At 38.4% G+C, this 19,915-nt stretch overlaps 1 protein-coding gene across 5 annotated transcripts in view; it reads right to left on the reverse strand.

Annotated features, from left to right (window-relative positions):
* Window positions 1-2,074: 2,074 nt before the first annotated feature.
* Window positions 2,075-19,915, reverse strand: part of LOC127581468 (vascular endothelial zinc finger 1-like) — a 41,044-nt gene continuing 23,203 nt past the window's right edge. Inside the window, exons 5-7 of one of the 5 annotated variants that reach the window (XM_052035923.1) lie at window positions 19,034-19,228; window positions 12,075-12,312; window positions 9,664-9,792 (exon numbers count right to left, since the gene is read on the reverse strand). In XM_052035923.1, the coding sequence (XP_051891883.1) occupies window positions 12,095-12,312; window positions 19,034-19,228 (413 nt within the window). In that variant the 3' untranslated portion in view covers window positions 9,664-9,792; window positions 12,075-12,094. Of the gene's footprint in view, window positions 9,793-12,070; window positions 12,313-19,033; window positions 19,229-19,915 lie in introns of all 5 variants that reach the window. The other 4 variants (XM_052035922.1, XM_052035924.1, XM_052035925.1 and 1 more) reach the window with 4 other exon arrangements.

Raw genomic sequence — 19,915 nt, forward strand, 5'->3', positions numbered from 1 at the left:
TACATACAACTGGACAGTTCATCCAATATCAAACCTCCTCCCATAACTATAGACAACTGATAGGTCAATTATCTATATGTGAAGTCTCTCCAACTGAAAGTAATTGATCTTGTTCTATAAAGGGAAAGGATAAAGCTGATCATTTCCAGCTAGACAAATCAGTAAGATCACTCTTTGGTAGAAAGAACAATTCCAGAGTAGACATCTGCAGGATTTCCAGCTTCCTGCTACTCAAGGATGGCTTTCAGCCCAAGGAGACTTCAAGCTCCCTTGTGGGATCTCACTCATTATCTCAAGAGCCTTTAAATCCCTGGATGGATTAAAGAATAACTGCATTATTATTTTACTCTGTGCTAGTTGCTACCTTTCCTTACTGTAGGATACTACTAAAACGTATGCAGAAAATGTTATAACAACTGGGAAAATGGGCGAGGTAATGGCAGATGGAATTTAACTCAGACAAGTGTGAAGTGATGCTGTTGAACAGAGACCTTGGGGTACAAGTACATCATTCCCTCAAAATGGGAACACAGGTAGACAGGGTGGTGAGGAAGGGGTATGGCATGCTTGCCTTCATGGGCTGCGGCACTGAGTACAAGGGTTGGGATGCCACGTCACAGTTGCACAAAACGTTGGTCGGCTGCACGTGGAGTATTATGTGCAATTCTGGTCGCCGCAGAAGAGAAAGTTCATGATTAAGCTAGAGAGGATGCGGGAAAGATTCTCAAGGGCGATGCCTGAATTGGAGGGCTCCAGTTATCAGGAGATTGGACAGGCTAGGTCTGTTTTGCCTGGAGTGAAAGAGGCTGAGAAGTGAGATGAGAGAGGTATATAAAACTACGAGAGGCATAGATAGGGTCGAGAGCCAGTGTCTGTTTCCCATGGTAGCAGTGTGTAAACTAGAGGACACAGGTTTAGGGAGATAGGGAGGAGGTGTAAAAGGGATCTGAGGGGTAATTTTTTTTTTAAAAACACAAAGTGTAGTTGGTACCTGGAATGAGCTGTCAGAGGTGGTGGTAGAGGCAATAACAGTAACAATTAAGAGGTATCTGGCCAGGTACTTGTATGAGGGCATAGAGGGATATGGAATTAATGCAGGCGTGGGATTAGTATAGATAGGCATGATGGTTGGCATAGACACGGTGGGCTGAAGGGCCTGCTTCCATCCTGTACAGCTCCATGACTCTAAATGAGAAGCTTCAGCACTAAGCTCTGGTCACTATTGGTATTCGATCTATAAACTATCACCTAATTTTCAAATGATTCTGCTCCCTTGTACACTCTAACAACAGTCTCTTACTCTCGTTAGACTCCTCCAGCCTGGAGTTGGTTTCAGGACCTCTGCTTCAGCCATTACTGATCCTGTGCAAATCTAGTCACACTTCCAGGTTAACTAGGCATCAGGAATGATCCTGCTAAGCAATTGGGCCTCTCTGAAAACAAAATCCTGTTACAGCTGCAGACCGGGTCGACAACACCAGATTCAAAATGAGAGTCAGAGCAATGAGTTAAGGTGCTGTTTCAGTAATTACAAGCCAAGAGAATGTGGATATTCTTCTCCAATCACCATCCAGTTACTGGATCAAGTTATATTCACTCATGGCTCAGAATTATTCCTCTGGTTCCCGAGCCTGCCCATCCTCCTTGGTACCTTACAATGCAAAAGTCACTTTGCCAGACCAGCAGTTTGCGACCCCAAATTTATCTGCAGAACAGGAAGGGAAAAAAATGTTTCTGCCCAACCTCACACACCATCTAGTGGCTGATTACTGAAAAGCACAGCCCTGTAGTGAATACTGCTCAGGTATCAGACACATTTTTAAAAAATCAGCTTGGCATTGAGTAAACTAGAGGTCCGCTATTTCTGCATTACCCCACTTAAAAATGTTTCTTTTTTGTAGGCCTCCCTCCATTCCCCTTTCCAATTTTAAACACCAAACTATTTCTTTAACTATATCCTTCCCTTTATCAAGTCTCCATCCGTAGGGCCCATCTCTTAATTTGAAAACCTAGGCGTTGAGTCACTTAAATAGAAAAGGTCACACCTAGTAACAAAAAAAAATTTATTCAAAGTTTCAATAATACATACTGAACGGGTTATCTACAAATCTATGGTCAGGTAACATTTTCTTCCTGCTAAAAGTTACACTGAATATACAGCACAAGATATAAAAGCCAAAAAAATATTGGAACACAAGAATATAACAGAAAATCATTTTTTTTAATGACACAGTTTTGTACGATATGCAAATACTAGGCAGAGCAGTAGACACAAAAGGTAGTTTTAAGAATTTAATACAAGCAGACAGAGTACGGCAGCAGGTGTCTTCACTGCATACAATGTGGCTTGATAGCAAAACACAGTGAATCTAGTATGTTCAAAAACATGATAATCAATTAAAAATACATCTTAAAAAAAAACATAGGCAATGATTGAAAAAGCACTGACTGCAAGTGTTGATGACCCTATGAGTGAAGCTGTATGTGTGGCTAACAGTGCAGCAACTATCACAAATGGTTCACTACGGATGTTATCATGGAAGGTTTCTAAGACAACACTACTCACGAAACCACGTTTGCTCCTCACACTCCAACAGACCAAGCAAAAGAACCAGTAACTGGAAGTGATTTACAGATGACTGTAAATCTGATCAGGGAGGACTGACTGTAAAAATGAACCCTTAAAAAAAAACCATCACTTCCAGGCATTGATTTTTTAAAAAATATATTTTACTTGCAGGCTCCAGTTTTTAAGGTTAGGAACTATTTTAGTTTCTAGGAGAGCTTCAAGGTCTGTGCTGGGATGTTCATATCCCTTTATGACATCACAGCAGAAATAGTAGACAAGAAAAAAATTGTACATACAGTGCAAGTATTAAACTGCCCTTGTAACACTCAGGTTAAGAACTCCATTTGTAAATTAGCATCTTACTTTGAGATGCAGCAAACCTTCATAAATTGATTTCAACACCATCTGTTGCTTACCAGTGGTAAACTTCATGGAGTGTAGAGTCTCTGAATTAGTGTCCAAAGTTTAATATTGTGGAAAGCGAATGGTTTGCTGATGTCATGTATTAAATGTAATATACTTATTACCTCAGGAAAGGTAAGTATCAAGAGCTAGTTAGCAAAATTCATTTCAAATTTTAAAAAAGTACTAAAACCCAGTTTCCTACAATAGCTGCTGTACTTTTATTTTATGAAAAGATTTCAGCACCATGTTTAAAGTGATGTTTTCAACATGCCTTATTATATACAATGGTGATGCTTGTTCTACTTTGGTACAATTTCTGGTTCAATTGGGCCCTATATTGCTCATGAAACTAGCTAGAGGTCATCTGAAAGAGCAGAGAATGGAGAATGGATTTAGGTAATCCACCATCTATCCGGATGCCAAATTTTGGCACAAGGGAGGTGTATTAAAGAGGCAAACACATTTACAAACTACCAGGGTAAAAATTAATAAATAAACCAAATTTGTACTAAAGATCAACAACTGAAGAGCTTACAACATCTGATGCTAGATACTGGGAACTATTATACTGCAATCCAAGAATCTTTTTTGAAAACTGATTCAAAAGCAGATTTGCACTCTTGTGATAACATTCCTTGGAACAATGAATAATTTTTCCCTCAAGTTACAGCGTTCCAGGTTCATGCAGAAAAAAGTTGGGCAGTTTTCCCTTAAGGAAAAATATTCAGGCTCATTCAAATCAAAAGCATGAATGAATGTACAAACAATGCTGCTTAGTAACTTAGCTCCTTGCCCGAACACCTAAGAAACATCATTAGCAAATAACCTCCAGGCCATGTTAAGAGTCAGCTGTATATCGTTTCTGAGGAGGTCAAAATGGGACATATATTCAACCATGAAGGTAATGACTATTTCAAGCAGGCTTTTTTTTTGCTGGTGGTCACCCATAAACAAAAATAGACAATTTAAAAACACAGACTATCAGTTCCCTGATCTCCTCATCTCTTTCATTTTCCAAGTTTATCATTTCCACAAATGACATTAAAAATTCCCAGCAAGTTTTACTGTTTCAAACAAATAAATTAGTTTCATTTTACATTTTAACTCAAGGATGAAACCTAAATAACGGACATAGTTATAGCATTACAGTAAAATTGAAATATAGGAACTCTGACAGTAAGGTATGCATTTCTGACAGTCAGTCCAAAGACATGTTTTATTTAAAAGTTCCCATTGCACTTTTTAAACAAATAGGACTTGGAAAGGTTATTGCAATGTTTGTACATAGGTCTAAACCTCAAATAGTGTAAAGCTCACTTTAGCAGAGGCTGATCAATGGAGATGCTCAAATATCTGGGCTATATTTCCTGGTAAATTGGTTGTAGCATCTGTGAACAACGGTTCAGTAACATGCATTTCAACTCCTGATCTCTCCAATTCATCCAACAATCCTTGACATTTGGCTGACACTGCTGCCAGCAATAATCTTTAGAGATCTATAGACAAAAGCATGCCATATACTTGCCTGCATCTGCTCAATCATCCAATTAGATCTTGGCTTATTTGTATTACAACTCCTTATCCCTGGTTATCCTCACCTAAAAAGAACGTTTCAAATTCTTGGTCTTGAAGGCTCAATTACCCCTGAGCCTTACCCTTTCAGGGGAGGTGATTCTAAACTTCTACCGTCTTGTTAGAAAAAGTGTTTCCCAGTTCTAATTTAATACTCTTACAAAAGCTCAACATCCAATAAAACTTTCAATGCAGCACTTCATTGATTTTGCAGGAACAGTATAATAGAGGAAATGTAATTCTGCCAACAAAGTTAGGCTTAAGTATTCACTAGTTGCATATTTCAATTTTTATAACTATAGGGAATCCACACTGCTCAAGCAAATTACCAAGTCAAAGAGCAAACAGTTCTCCTTAACTCTAAACATAGAAAAGCACTTTTAGCAGAGGGAAAATGTCAAAATGTGATGTTACTTTATGAATTGATTTGAATAGCCGAAAAACAAAATCAATGTCACTTCTCTCAAACATGTTTTCTTTCTCATTGTTAGTGTGTGTGCATTGCAAGTAAGGTTGCCGTTTATAAACCATTCTTAGTTGCCCAAAAGGATATATAGAAATCAACAGATTAGTGTGGGACTAGTAACAAAGATCAGACCAGATATGAATGGTATATTCCTTGCCTGAAAACATTAGTTGAGTTTTTTTGTTTATCCAGTTGCTTCCATAATTTTATCTTGTGCAAAATCACAATCAATACATCCATTTTAATGAATTCATTTTCCTATTCATCAGTAGCATTTGAACTTGCAAACCCTGAACTACTTATCTAACACTAAACATCAGGCCTCCCTGTATCAGCCATAAACTGCTGCAGATTATAAGCATCCACCTGCACAAGACAAATTAAAGAAATCCTCCAAACTGTAACCAGTTGACAACTACTGAGCACCCGGAGAGTGGGGCACAGCATGGTCAATTTACTCCAAGTCAAACCACTATTTGGCAAATGAAAATGCATTATTATTCATTGTCTGTGAAGGTTTTGCCATTAAATGCCTGGTGAACTACACGCAAACATGGGGACAACCCACCTGAATAGAGGAATGGTCAATTATTTAACTCTCTTAAATTCTAATTGTTTTTTTTTCCCCTCTGTAGGTGATACAGAAGTTTCAGTTCCTTACAAAAGCTGACAATCTTTTTTTTCCCCAAAACCCAGATCACCCAAAGTTGATGTCATCAATTAGGGAAAAAAGGCAGTATCCTGAACAGCAAAATGGTCATCTTTTTCCATCCGTGATTAAGTCATAAAGCAGATTTTAAAGAAAAATAAAAATACCGCAGCAATGCATTACATATATACAGAATGCATAATTTTAACAAAATAAGTCTGTGAAAACATTTTTAATTTACAACAGGGTGCATAATTCAACAACTTTCAAAAGTGTACAATGGGTCACTATGTATTATTTCCCAACAAGGGAAGTGAGAAAAAGTTGCTGAGGTAGTAAGCAGCATTACTGTACAGAGCACAGTTGTAAACAGTATTTCAACATATGCACATGAAAAGCAACGATGAGGAAAATTGGCCATTTTCTCTATTTTACAATCATTAATTTTATGAAAGACTTGGAGATGTGGCAAAACTGGTTTCCAATTCTAAAGATCACAGCCAAAACATTAACTTGCCTTTCCACTTTCTCCAGAGGAATGGCTGGACGTTTTCATTACTTGTGCCTTTATTTTACATTTCCAGCCTTTGACATTTTCCTTTTTCCTTGGTGGTTCCCTTCATGTGATTTTTTTAAAAAAAAACAAGACCTTCTATTTGAACCCTGGACTTTTCTATATCCTTTACACTAGTTAGTTTCATTCCAATTTTTTTCCCTTTAGGAGACTACTCTCAAAATACAACATTTCATCTTTTAAAAGATTATGCTTTATCCTTTCAAAGAGTACTTTCCCAATAATCCACTTAATCCTTTATGAAGAATTGGAAAAGGGGCCAAATTTGGAAGAAAGCCTTATCTAGGCTACAAACACAAATTCAGATACAATGTACTGTATCAAAGACACCAACTTGACACCAAGACAATAAAGAAGTTTTTTTTTACACAAATAAAATTACATTTTGAGTAATGAGAATCCTAGTATTCCAAAAGCAATAGAAATTATTGAAAGGGTTAAGTAAACCCTTATGTACTTGTGAGAATTTTTAATTATGGACCATCCCATAAGTGCAATCACCAATCATAAAAATGAGGCAGACCAGTCCTCCTCTGTACAAAACTACAAGCTATAGTACTATATGATTTATGAACATAGGATATTTTGGATGTTAAAATATTTGCTACAGACTATCACCACATGCAGTGGCATAAAATTAAACTACAGCATATTAGTACTGTAGCTCACTAAAATGTAAGACAATTCAAACAAAGTAAAAGACTGAATTGTAAATCCAGAATCACTAAAGTGTAACCATCTCTTCGAGAAATTTAATGTTAGGAAATAATTTCCAAAATGCTGCACATTTAAGAGTCAAACGAACAAAGTTACATCTGGCCTTGGACACCACAGGTTGGTGGTTAAACTTCCATGAATGAAACCTAAGTGGGTACTCTTCTTGCACTGTTTGGTGTACCATACAAATGGAAGAATGACGATGGTCAATTGTTTCAATCAATCATGGAAAATAAATTGAGCAACTCAAAAATTAAAGTGCACAATTCAATTAGTTATTTTCTCCTACATTTCTTCCTGCTTGTGAAGACACCTGCTGCCCTACCATTGCAGGCAACCACATCCATTTAGTGCCTCAAACCACCCATTCTTCATGCATGACCCTAGACAATGAGCACCAGCTGGATTGATGAGACATGGGGCATCTCATCAATCCCAATCCACATGCAGAAACAGCTAGGCAGCAATCAGATCAGGAGTGGGAACTCTGCCTCGTTTACCTCTTCTCCAAAGAGGTCCTTCCTTTTTTGCATGACTCAGGACAGTTATCCACTGGGCCCCAAAACATTTTAAACTTATTTTACCCACTCATAGGTGCTTTTGGAGTGTACTGCGAGTGCCATCATGAAGCAAAATAGCAATGCAACATAACAAATGCATGCAATGCTCAAAGAGAGAGATTCTGTAGATAAGAACGCAGAAAGAGGGATCCATCTCACTTGAAAGAAGTTTTTTTTCTTTAAAATAAAAAGACATGATTCTGTAAGGTTTGATGAAATAAACGCTGGGAGCAATGTACAAACTCAGTTTAGAGAATCCCAAGACTAATCACTTTCACTCGTCTTGATATTATTAATGATGTTAGGAAAAACAGAACTGAGACAAGGTTGACCATTTCCTTTATTAAAAAAGGCTATTTCAGTTCATGGCCAGGATTTAAGGGGTATACTTCCTTGAAACTACTGCCAGTGTGTTAATGTTGCAATAGAACAATTCAGTGTAACGTTATAAACTATCATCTGTTTCTAAGATCTGCAGAAACACTATCCACGGGCTGGAACCAAAATTATCAGCTCCAGAATGCTGGACTTTTCAGACCTGAATTCGACCACATGTCCCAGTACTTATGGTTATAAAATGGTCAAATTCTACATTTGAAGAACTCATTCTAGAAGGCTTAATTTAAAAATGGTATAGCAACAGAGAGATCTAGGGGCATATGTGCAAAACTTGTAGGAAGTGGCAGGGCTGAGAAAGCAATTACAAAAGCACAGAGTCCTGGCCTTTATGAATGAAGGCATAGAGTACAAGAGCAAGGAGTCATGAAGTTTGATAAAATACTGTTCTGCTATAACTGGAGTACAGTGTGCCTATTTAAGCATCACATCTTAGGAAAGAAGTCAAGGCATTCAAGAGGCTGCAGGAGAGATTCAACTGAGTGATTCCAGAGACGAGGAACTTCAGTTCCCTGGAGAGAGTGGAGAAGCCAAAGTTGAGAGGTAATCTGACAAAGATATTTAAAACGATGAAGGATCTAAACAGAGTAAATAGAGAGAAACTGTGCCGACTGGCGATAAGGTGAAGAACTGGAGAATGTTAAATAGAGATGACAGGAAAAGGAACCAAAAATGAAATGGGATAACTTGTTTTTTGAAACACAGTCATGGCCAAGAACCTGGATTGCACTGCTAGAGGGGGATAGTGGAAGCAGATTCATTCATAGCGTTCGTAAGAAAACAGGAAAAGTACTAGAAAGGAAAATATGTGCTGGGCTGTGGGGAGAGAGACTAGTTGGATTGCTCTTGCATAGCACTGGCACAGACTCCAAGGGCCTCCTTCCATGCTGTAACCTCCCTGTGATTCTGAAAAGCACAAGGTGGATTTTTTTTTTGCAAAGAACAAATGGCAAAACCAAAAACTATAGCCACAGAAGAAACAGTAAAAACCAGCACCTTCTTGTATTTGATGCCCATTTTCAAGCCCTCATTAATAAAGGGGAACTTATACACCAGTGCAATGTAACACCAATGTGACTCAGAGCATTCTTTAAAACAAGGTTGCAACTTCACACTTGCTTATATAGTAAATGACAATTTATGAGAATACAGATTCTAAGATAAGTGCAGGTACTATATAACATTTTAAACACCTGCACATTCCAGACTGTCCATCAAGGAATTGTTCTGTTTTTCCCTCTTGATGTCTATCCTTCCCCAGTGTAATCAATTTCACTTGTACAATTAGATTCGACATTTATCAGTGGCGACACTGTACAGCAAAGTACATCCAAATGCATTTCCTCAATTTTCCACTAATTGCAATCAATTTCACATTCCTGTTTTGACAGAACAGCATCCATCAGTATAATTGCTTAGTGAATTTTTCAGATGTTTGTACTAGTGTCCATTTCTGCAACACAAAACAGCAACCTATTCCCAGATGGAGATACGGGAATGATACAGACAGATGCATAACCTACTTTTAACTAGTCATTAAATCCAGAGTCTGGACATTAGACCACAATTTTACATAGTCAGTAAAACCACAAACCGATTCTTTTTTCTCCTTGGAGAAAAACCACAAGATTTTCTTCTTCTTCTTGATAGAATTAACTGAAGATCCTGGGTTTAATTCATTTTGGGGACCAGCAAACCTGCTGGTTGATAAGGTTCTAATTCAGCCATGGATAGCATGGCAGCTGTTTTTCAAAGTTTTTCACCAGGGTGGAGACGTTGGCAAGACCTGGGACAGAAAAGGCACACTATCCACAGGTCTAACTGTTATATTCACTGGACTTGGAGCAGGAGCTGGAGCTGGAGTATGGCAAACCTCAGCGGTGTCTGGAAAAATAAAACATTGTGAGGGAGGAAGGTGGAAGAGAAAATGAAGTCCATTAGCAAATAAATACTCTTTAGAAAGCAAAGTTTAACACTACAAAAAATGCCTCCTCAATTTAAAGATGGTGTTTACCTGCTCCATCTCAAATAAATGAAGGAAAACAGACCTTTATCAATGTTCCCACCTCTAAATTTTGGTTTCTGGTAAAATCTAGGACAATATTTCCATTGATAAGGTAACTGATTTGGTTTCAAGGGGTTTAAGATTTAAAGAAATATTAATGAGCCAGTTGAAATTCAGAGTCTGGCAGGATACCTTGCACCATTGTTGTTTTGCACTCGTCTCTGTATTTATTATTACCATGCATACTGTTTACTCTGTGAGCTTCACGCAAGCAAGGAATTTCATTGCACCCTGGTGTATATGACAATAAACTAATCGGAAACCAAGTGATTGTAGGTATTGTGCGTATTTCCGATGACAGTAAGTTTTTATCTTAAAAAATTGCTCACAAACTTAATCTCACTTTGAATTTGTCTTTGGGAACTGGATACCAGAGAGCTATGGACAAATTAAAAAGTTCCATTCAGAAATATGTATAGCCACATGTGAAATCAGTATCACATTGTCGTACAAGAAAATAATCATTAGCAATAATGTGCCAGGTTCCAGCAGGGGACTATGAAATATTAATCGTAAAGATCAATACATTTTACTATTTATAAGCTATAAAATAGTTGGCTCAGATACAGATAAATAGCATTTTTCTTTTAAAATTAACCCTGCAGTAATGAAGCATGAGCAATGTTATATTTAAAATAAAGGAAACTGGAAATGTTATTTGTCAAGTAAGACAAACAATCTATAATTTATAGGAGTTAGAGCAGTATTTATTTACAAAGTATGGGTTGTGTATTTGCAAGCACAAAACCCTTCAAGCAAAGGTCTTGAACTAGGTTATGCATTCTGTTTTCTATGGGGAAGGGAGGTGTGAAGAGCAAGTTCTGAGATACGGAAAAGGAGAGATGCTAAGCAAAGGCCAAATAGTTTCCCATTAGGGCAAAATAATAACGAGCTAAGCCATCCCTTTCCCACACACCCAAGGTGTAAACACAAAAAGTCCTGGAGCTCATCCAATTGGCCAACTCAGAACCATACTGAAGTGGCAATGGAAAAGGAGTTCAAAAATTAATTGGATATATGCAAAAGTCTTGCAAGAACAACCAACAGTAGTTACTTATAAGGAGTGGGGCAGGGGGTAGAAAATAGTTATACTACTATTTTTCCCTCCTGTGGTAATCTCATTTATTCTCTATATTGAATTTATTTAGCATCTCAAAAAAGAACCAGCAAAGGTATGAAACATCCAATAGTTTGAGAGAATGAAAGCAGCTGTTGACTTCAAAGGAGTTCCAATGGCAAGAAAACAGCCGAGTTTATTTTCAGATTCACCAGCGGACCTCCTATGGTGCTGTCCATGAAAGGCCAAAGCAAATTTTCCTCAGTGCACTATGGAGTTGTGAACATAAAAACAAGACTTTGCATCTTTTTGGCTTACAGAAGTCCACCTAAAGGCAAAAGTACAAAGCTTATAGGTTGTCTTACAGAATGATGATGTCCAAATAAGGATCATTCAATAAGGCATATATTTGTATTAAATTGAAGTTTACCACATGCACACACTTATCAACTTCTCATAACAAATGCCTTTCGTTACATTTATAAAACACTTGTGACACCGTAATTATGATTGTATCAGTTGGGCATGCAGCATAACAATTTATAATGGTAATATAAAAAAAATATAATAAATGACTTTAAAATGGTCATTGAATTACAGCTGTGAACCATGGTCCAATTACCCATGCATTAACTGCTTCACCTGCAAACTCAGAGGAGATTTCATTTAAATAGTTGGGTAAAATTGAAACGAAGAATTAGGCAGATTTGTACCTATCATTAAACTAAAATTAATAGTGGCTAAAAAATATCTTCTTCAGATTAATCAAATAAAATTAACATTTAGGAATTCATGAAATGGGCCAGGGAGCTACCCAACTGAAATCTCAGGGAAAGCCAAAGTTTATGCCAAATTATTACATTCCACTGAAATGCGCCCCATTATCAAGCAGTATGTTGCAGGAACCCTGCCAACTACAACCCCTCAACTTTTCTGCAAGTCCACTCCCTCCCCTTCATGAAAGACCACAGGCAACCCAACAGCCTTGCAAACAAAGCTCGCAGGTTCGAGTCCCAAGACTGCCTGTCACTCCAACTCACTTGCCTCAAGCTTGGTAAGTTTTGTCAGTTCTCAACTGGGCTGCTAGATGAAGCGCCACGCAGTACCAATGCATTCCATGTCAGGTGGGGTGAGGTGGCAGGAAAGCAGGCAGAATCCAACTCGCCCCATTTCAATTGCGCTTCCTGCTGGCCAATTGTGGAGTGGCATTGACAGTAGCTGTAGTGAAGTCCTCCCCTGAAGGGAGATGCGAGGGAAAAAGTGGCATCCATGGGAGGAAAATCTAAATTAAAAAAGCAAACTCAGGCAATTGAAACTATTAAAGTTTGTCATAACACTAACAAAATAATAAGCAGTGTCAAGTTTTCGTTTCTAATGTCTCTAACTTGGGTTAGTGGATTGAAAATGGAAATTTAGAACTAGAGTTTCAAGATTTACTGGACAGCATTTTAGGAGACGTACATGAAATAAAATGTGGCAACCGCAAGACACAGCAATCCTTAACTTACAGTAAAGTCTTCCATGCAATACAGTAGTTACCAGGTAGAAAACTGGATATTAAAAAGCATACATGGAAAAATATAAATAGGCATTAGTATACAATATATTCAAAGCTACCAGGACAATGCTCTCACTCCCAGATCACTTTTAAAGCCTTGTATTAAAAATCAGCCGTGTACCCAAAGTTGTTAACACTTTACAGTTTAAATCAGTCAATGAGCATCAATATATGGTGTACTGAATAAATTTGTAAAGCTGCAGTTATGAATGAAATTATTCAAGCCAGTATTTCAGCTTTTATCCCTAGAGGCCTTGAGAATTAGCCATTGATGACAGGGAACTGACAGTATGAGCAGATTCTAACATCATCCTTTCAACTAGTTACAAAAAAATTAGCTTGGTTTCAGTAAAATTGTCATGTTTAAAGATGACTGGTTCTGCCACTTGCTACCTGCAGACTTGATCTAGTGTACAACTAACTGCCAGCATCAGGATCCACGGTTATGAACATGCTTTAACTGCACAACTTTGCCTCCTTTGAATCATAGACCTCAACCTTCTACAGGTGGACAATGTGAAGCTGAGGCATGATTTATTGACTGAAAGAGCAACTGAAAAGTTCCACTGAAGTTATCATTGACATTTTCCCAAAGTCAGATACATGTGGTGTTTAGAATGCTTCCTCCTTGCCCCAACGTCAGAGAACACAAGAACACCAGGAATCAGGAAGCATAGACCACCTGGCACCTCAAGCCTGCCCTGTCATTCCATACGATCATGGCTGATATGCCCCAGGCATCATCTCTTCTTCTGTGCCAGTTCCCCATATCCCTTAATTCCCTGATCATTCAAAACTTTATCTTACCTCCTCTCTAAATGCTTCCCATCATCCAGTCTCCACAATCCTCTGGGTCTAGAATTCATAGAGCACCCACTGAACAAGAATGACAACTTGTTACAAGCTGCAAGAGGTTTGCCACTAAGGGCTTAAACCCAAAGGAATAGGGCTGCCCCATTTCATTTCATGTAGATCCCTTATGATCAAGGGCAGAAAGCATCACTTCGTTCAGACTGGAATTTATACTTGGTTCCAGAGGAGCAAGTGTAATGTGGAAATATGACAAATCATCCAGTCTCATTGGATGAGTTGAAGCAAAATAAACATTTCTCCATACATTTCAACCACCATGGCATAAGTACATGACTCCACTCAGTCTTCCTGCTGCTCTATCAACAGTCATTAAATAAAAGACAACTGTTAAGTAGTACTCCTCCAGCACATGAAAAACTTGTCCTCAACTCAGCGGTTCATAACGAAAGGGCAGCTGACTCTGACACTCTATAGGGGAATTCTGAGGTAAACTAATCACTCTATAGTACTTTATGATGGAATGTGAATGTAGTTCACCAGAGCACTACTGGGTGTTGAGCTTTTTTTTTTACACAATATAGCAACCAGACAGGTGACTATACTAAAACCAATGTAATATCCCATGTGTCCTAAAGATTAAGTATAGTTATTAAATTAAAAATACAAGGGTTGACAATATAGCTGTAAAAACAGCAAAACTCCCAAGTTTTATGTAAATACAACAAATTTTAATTGTAAAGTGTCACTGTTATGGTTTGATTTGCAAATATCAAGGATGAAGCTTTGGGTTTTTTTTGCAAAGGAAACCAGAGCTCTCCAAATTACAACAGAGAAGGCTACTAGAATTCAGAATTATGTATATCTTTTATAAGGTAAAAAAAAGATAAATAATTTCCATTTGTTAACCAGTCAATAACCCGCAGGCACAGACTTAAGATTGCTGCCTAACCAATTAAAGAAGGGATTGAAATTAATTAAGAGGAATTTTAAGGCATAGAACTGGTGAAAACAGAACTCACAATAGCTTTTAAGGGTAGTAAATAAGTGAATGAAACAAAAAAAAACATTAACAAGGCAGGTGAAGGAGTCTTAATGATCATCTGCAATACAGATCCAGCATGCACAATGAACTGAGTGTATTTCTGAACTCAGTATTACAAGATTCCATCATTCTATGGAATAATATTTATCAAGGCCCAGCTGGAAAAGCTACTGGGAGTTTTAGGTGACAAGATGTTGCATTGTTGAAGTGTGAAAGGGGAAGGTTGTGTTGGGGAAGAAGCAACATCAGCCAGGTTTCTGGTATGTAGTCATTACTTGGTCACACCGAAAAGGTTTTGATGAGGAGTGGAGTAACTTACCAACACCCAGCCTCACAGATTAAAAACTGCCACTTGTAAAAGATACTAAATATTCAACAATATTGTGGAAGTGTATAATTGGATGAATATACACTTCAATTTTTGCCCAAGTTGTACAGGCATTTTTACCAATCACTTCTGGGATCCAACAAAGCACTCTCGATCAAAGGAAGATTCAGATTAAATGGGTAAAGAAAGCATCCACAATTAGAATATGCAAAGCACTCAAAGAAACAAGTAAGGGAACGAGACTGATAGCAATGTTCTGAGTGTTGACACAGACTCAATGGACCAAATGGCCTCCTCCTACAGCATAAGGAAACATGGGACAATTAAATTTGTTGAATGGACTTCAAGATTTATGTAACAAAAGCCACAGACAAAGGAACTGCTATCCAATTGCAAATGGGAATCATTTGTCTGCAGATTTTTATTGCAGTCCTTCGCTTCTGACTTTCCCATACAGATAAAAACACCCATCCAGTTCAGATATCCACTTCTGACAGATGCCTCGGAGATACTTCAGCCACCACCCCCTAAAAAGATTTCTAAGAGATTTTTCATAACGGATTTTATCCGAGACCACTGCACTTTCATCCAAAAATACAACTGTTAATTAAATGTTTAAAGAAAGATGATAGTCGCAAAATTAAAGATCACCTTGTCAAGATGACTACCAAGCTCTCAGGATAAAAGAGCATTTATATACCGCGATATTACATCTCTTAGAAATTTCCCAAAGTGCTTCAAAAACAAAGGAAAAGGCTAACAATGTTGCCAAGAGGAGCAATAAGCCTAAGGATTGGGAATATTTCTTTCCGATAAGAAAAGTAGTAATGTGCGTAAACAAGGAACATTAGAGTAGATGTGGGTACGCAAGAAAGATTAACAAAAACTAGGTGGGACCCTTACATACTGATGCAAGAGAAATTTCAATGGGAAAATGGCAAAGAAACTAAGTATTTTTTGGTTCATCTTCATGGATGAATGTACAGGAAATTTCTCGGAAAAAATGGAGAACAAGACATCCAGAGTGAATGAGCTGAATAAAATTAGCATGAGAATGATAAGGCTGAAAGTTGGAAAATCCCCAGCACCCGCTGATCTACATCGCAAGATTTTGTAAGAGGTGGTTATGGAGATGGTGACCGCCTTTATTTCTAATTCGATAGATTGTAAAATGAGCCTCACAAATGGGAGAGGTAGCAAATGTAAATTCCACTATTTGCAGAAGGGAGAAAATGGGAAACTACCCTATCAAGTTTCATAAGACTTCTATATATTTCTTTGAGATCATCTCTCATTCTTCTGGACTATAGTATAGGCCCAGTTTCATAGATATCACTAGGAAAATGCTTCAATTATCAAGGATGTGGGAGCAGGGCACTTGGAAGATAGCAACCAGCCCGGGCAGAGCCAACATAGTAAATTATTTTTGACAAGTCAGCATTGTGTTTTAGGGGAGGGACCAGTGGATGTCATAAATTTGGACCTTTAGAACATCTTCAGTGAGGCACCACATAAAAGGTTATTAAACAAAATTACAGCATATAGGATTACAATTAAATTACTCAGGTACACTAAGGATTGGTTAACAAAGAACAGGAATAAATGGCTCATTTCCTGGTTGAGAGACTGAATTGTGGGGTGCCACAGGTATCTATGCTGGAGGCCCAGATGTTCACAGGCTATAGTAATGACTTGGATGACAGAAGTATATAGCAAAAAAACAAACTGCTAGAGGAACTCAGTGGGTCAGGCAGGATCTGTGGAGGCAGAGAAATAGTCAACATTTTGGGTCGCATCCGGAGAACATCGACTATCCCTTCACCTCCACAGATACTGCCTGACCCGCTGAGCTCCTCTGGCAGTTTGCTTTTAACTCCAGATTTCAACATCTGCAGTCTCTTGCATCTCCACAGATATATCAAGTTTGCTGATGATACAAAGTTATTGGGGGTTGTGAGAAGCTTCCAGGGATCTTCAAGGAGATATTGACAGCCTACGTGAACGAGCAAGGCCACAGCAGATGAAATATAATGTGAAAAATGCGAGGTCATCCATTTTTGTAGAAAAACAAATGGTGAAATATTGAAAGGTGTGTGCGTTTAAAAGGATCTGGGTACACTTGCACATGAATCACTGAGTTAACAGATATGCAAGCAAGTAGAAAAGCAAACGGCATACAGGTCTTTATTGCAAGAGAATTTGAGTACAAAAGCAAAATTGCTTCACTGCAATGTACATAGGGCCCTGAATATTGTGTGCAAGTCTGCTCTTCCTACCCAAGAAGGCTGCAATGGTGACAAAGGGAATGCAGCAAGGGCTTGCCAGAATGATTCCTGGGAAGGGAGCATGTACTGAGGAAAGAAAAAGCAAACTTGGCCTTTACTCTCTTCAATTTAGAAGAATGAGAGGTGATCTCATAGAAATAAAGAATTCTTATGGATTTGACAGGGGGATGCAGGGAGGTGAGGTAAGAGCAATTCTCCTTGGAGCCCTGTAAAACTGACATCATTGGACATCAATAGCTTAACACTCCAGTGGTTGGAGTCACAACTTGCAGAAAGGAATATGGCTGTTGTTCTTGGAGGACAATCATGCCAGCCCCAAGACATCATAGCAGGAGGTCCTCAGGACACTGTCTTAGGTCCAACCAACTTCAGCTGGTTTAATGACTTTCCTTCCATCAGAAGGTCAGGAGTGAGTATGTTCACTGACGATTGCACAGTGTCCATTTCCATTTGCAACTGCTGAGAAAGAGCAATCCAGCTGACATGCACCAAGACCAGACAATATTTAGGCTTGTGCTAATTAGTTGCAAGTAATATTTATGCTGCAGAATTGTCAGGCAACGAACATCCCCAACAAGAGAGTCTAACCATCTACCCTTGACTATCACCAGATCATCTACCATCAACATCATGGGGGAGGTGGGGTGGTTACCTCTGACCAGCCATATAAATATTGGGCTACGAGAACAGGTCAGAGGCCACGTGTCCTGTGGTGAGTGACCCACTTCCTGACATCTGAAAGCCTTTCCACCATCTGAAAGACAAGTCTGGAACTTGACCGGTAACCCACTGCAGAGTGGTTGAGGTATATGCCATCAACAAAATGCACTGCAGTTAGCTAGGCTTCTGCAAACCTGCACCTCTACTGCCAAGAAGGACAAAAGCTTCGTGGACATTGGAAACTTTCACCTGTAGATTCCTCTCCAAGACACACACCATGCTGAGTTGGAAATATATCACCACTGTTTTGTCATTCACTGGGTTTAAATAGCACCATAGAATCATGCAGCACATGCACAGGCCCTTCAGCCCATCATGTCCATGCTGACCATTAAGTACTCATCTAAACCAATTCAATTTACCAGCATTTGGTCTGTAGTCTTCTAATCCTTGCAATTCAAGTGATCTACCTACTCAATCGTGGAACTCCCAACGCAACAACATTGTGGGAATACCTTCACCAGAAGGACTGCAGTGGTTCACAACCATGATTCACCACCACTGTCTTTTCAAGGACAATTAAATGGGCAATAAATGTTGACCTTGCCAGCAACATCCAATTAGCAAAAATTAATTTGAAAACCACAGGCAGTACTTCTTGGTGGAATTTAGCATAGTAATGGTAATTTAAACAAGCAGTAATAGTTCTATAAATTCAATACAAGGCACAAAAGGAATTAACACTTTGTATTGTCAATCCCTCATCATGAATATTTCATGCAACAGCTAACTACTGCAACTAAAGGCAAAATTGTATGTTATTTTAAATGCAAGACTGTAAAGAGTTAATATAAAATCTGAGATACTGGGTACTCAATTGCCTACTTAATTGCAATACCTATCAATTCCGAAATCACTGTTCCATTTAAACTGGAAGGATATTCACAATTTTTGCAAGGCTCTCAAAAGAAAAGATGGAAAATTTGTGATATGAAATAATTTTTGCAAACCAATCTTTTAATCAGTTCCAAAAATGCTGAGACACAGCAGAAAGCATAAACAGTTTGAATTATAAACGATTAGGTGAAATCATGACTTAAAAAATGTTGCTCTCTGGTCCCAGGTGAATAAGTACTGATTGATCCAATCACACTAAAAAGAAATTTTTCCTCTTGTAGCAAAGGGTTGACATAAGACTGCAATCTTCAGGATTACCCCCCTCCCAGCCACTCAAGAATCCCAAAGGGCTGACTTTGGTTACAAAATGACCTGGTAGGAGTGGAGCTTTCTCCAGGTGATGTTTATGGAGATGCTTGCCTTTTAAAGCCACTGCTGCCACAGAGGAGGCACTGGAAGTTGGGGTCTCTCCCATGTGACTTTTCTTGTGGCCAATCAGGTGATTGTGGGACTGACACTGCAGGCCACACTGCTCGCACACAAATCTTTGAGACTTGTAATGGACACCGTGGTGATTTCGAGCATGGACCCGAAGGTAGGCAGCCGTGGTGAAACCTACACAAAGATAGGGATTTCAGGTGATAAAAACTAAACACAAACAGCTTCACATCCACAACTTCAGGGGCACTTAAAAGCCTTATTTCAAAAGAAGTTCATAAAGTTAAACATGTTAACACATTTTACCACAAAACATCAAGATTACATTAATGAAAATTATATTGTATTTTAACTGGATATAAAATTCCCTGAGAATTCTTATACAAATGCAGCATGCAAAGTCATTCTAATTTACTGTGCTAAAGATTTTCTTCAGTAAATTGTTATCTCACTGCATAAGAACACACAATATGTCACAATTATTGTTCTGCTGTGAAACTATCTGTAGGTAAGAAAGAGAAGTTAAGTTTTAAAATAGTGAAGCAGCAATTACATGCTGCAGATTTGGGAACCCTGACTTCAGGAAAAGGAGCTGGAGAGGAAAATGGCCAACTTGCTTTATCAAGTACAGTGGGGAAGTTGCAAATATTTTTGATATCATACTAGAGTCAGGAATTGTGTCCTTGGATTGAAAACTTCCTCTGTTATTTGAGATGAAAGGTAAGATGAGTTGAGGAAACTATAAAACAGCCTAACTTTCGTTTTAGGAAGCTGTTGCAATGTTATTGGGAAAAGAATAACTGAGCACTTATACCAATGTGGACTGATCAGAAAGTTAGTACAAAGAGGGAATGGCTTTATAGA

Source organism: Pristis pectinata, chromosome 21, assembly GCF_009764475.1.
Source record: "Pristis pectinata isolate sPriPec2 chromosome 21, sPriPec2.1.pri, whole genome shotgun sequence".
Lineage (NCBI taxonomy): Eukaryota > Metazoa > Chordata > Chondrichthyes > Rhinopristiformes > Pristidae > Pristis > Pristis pectinata.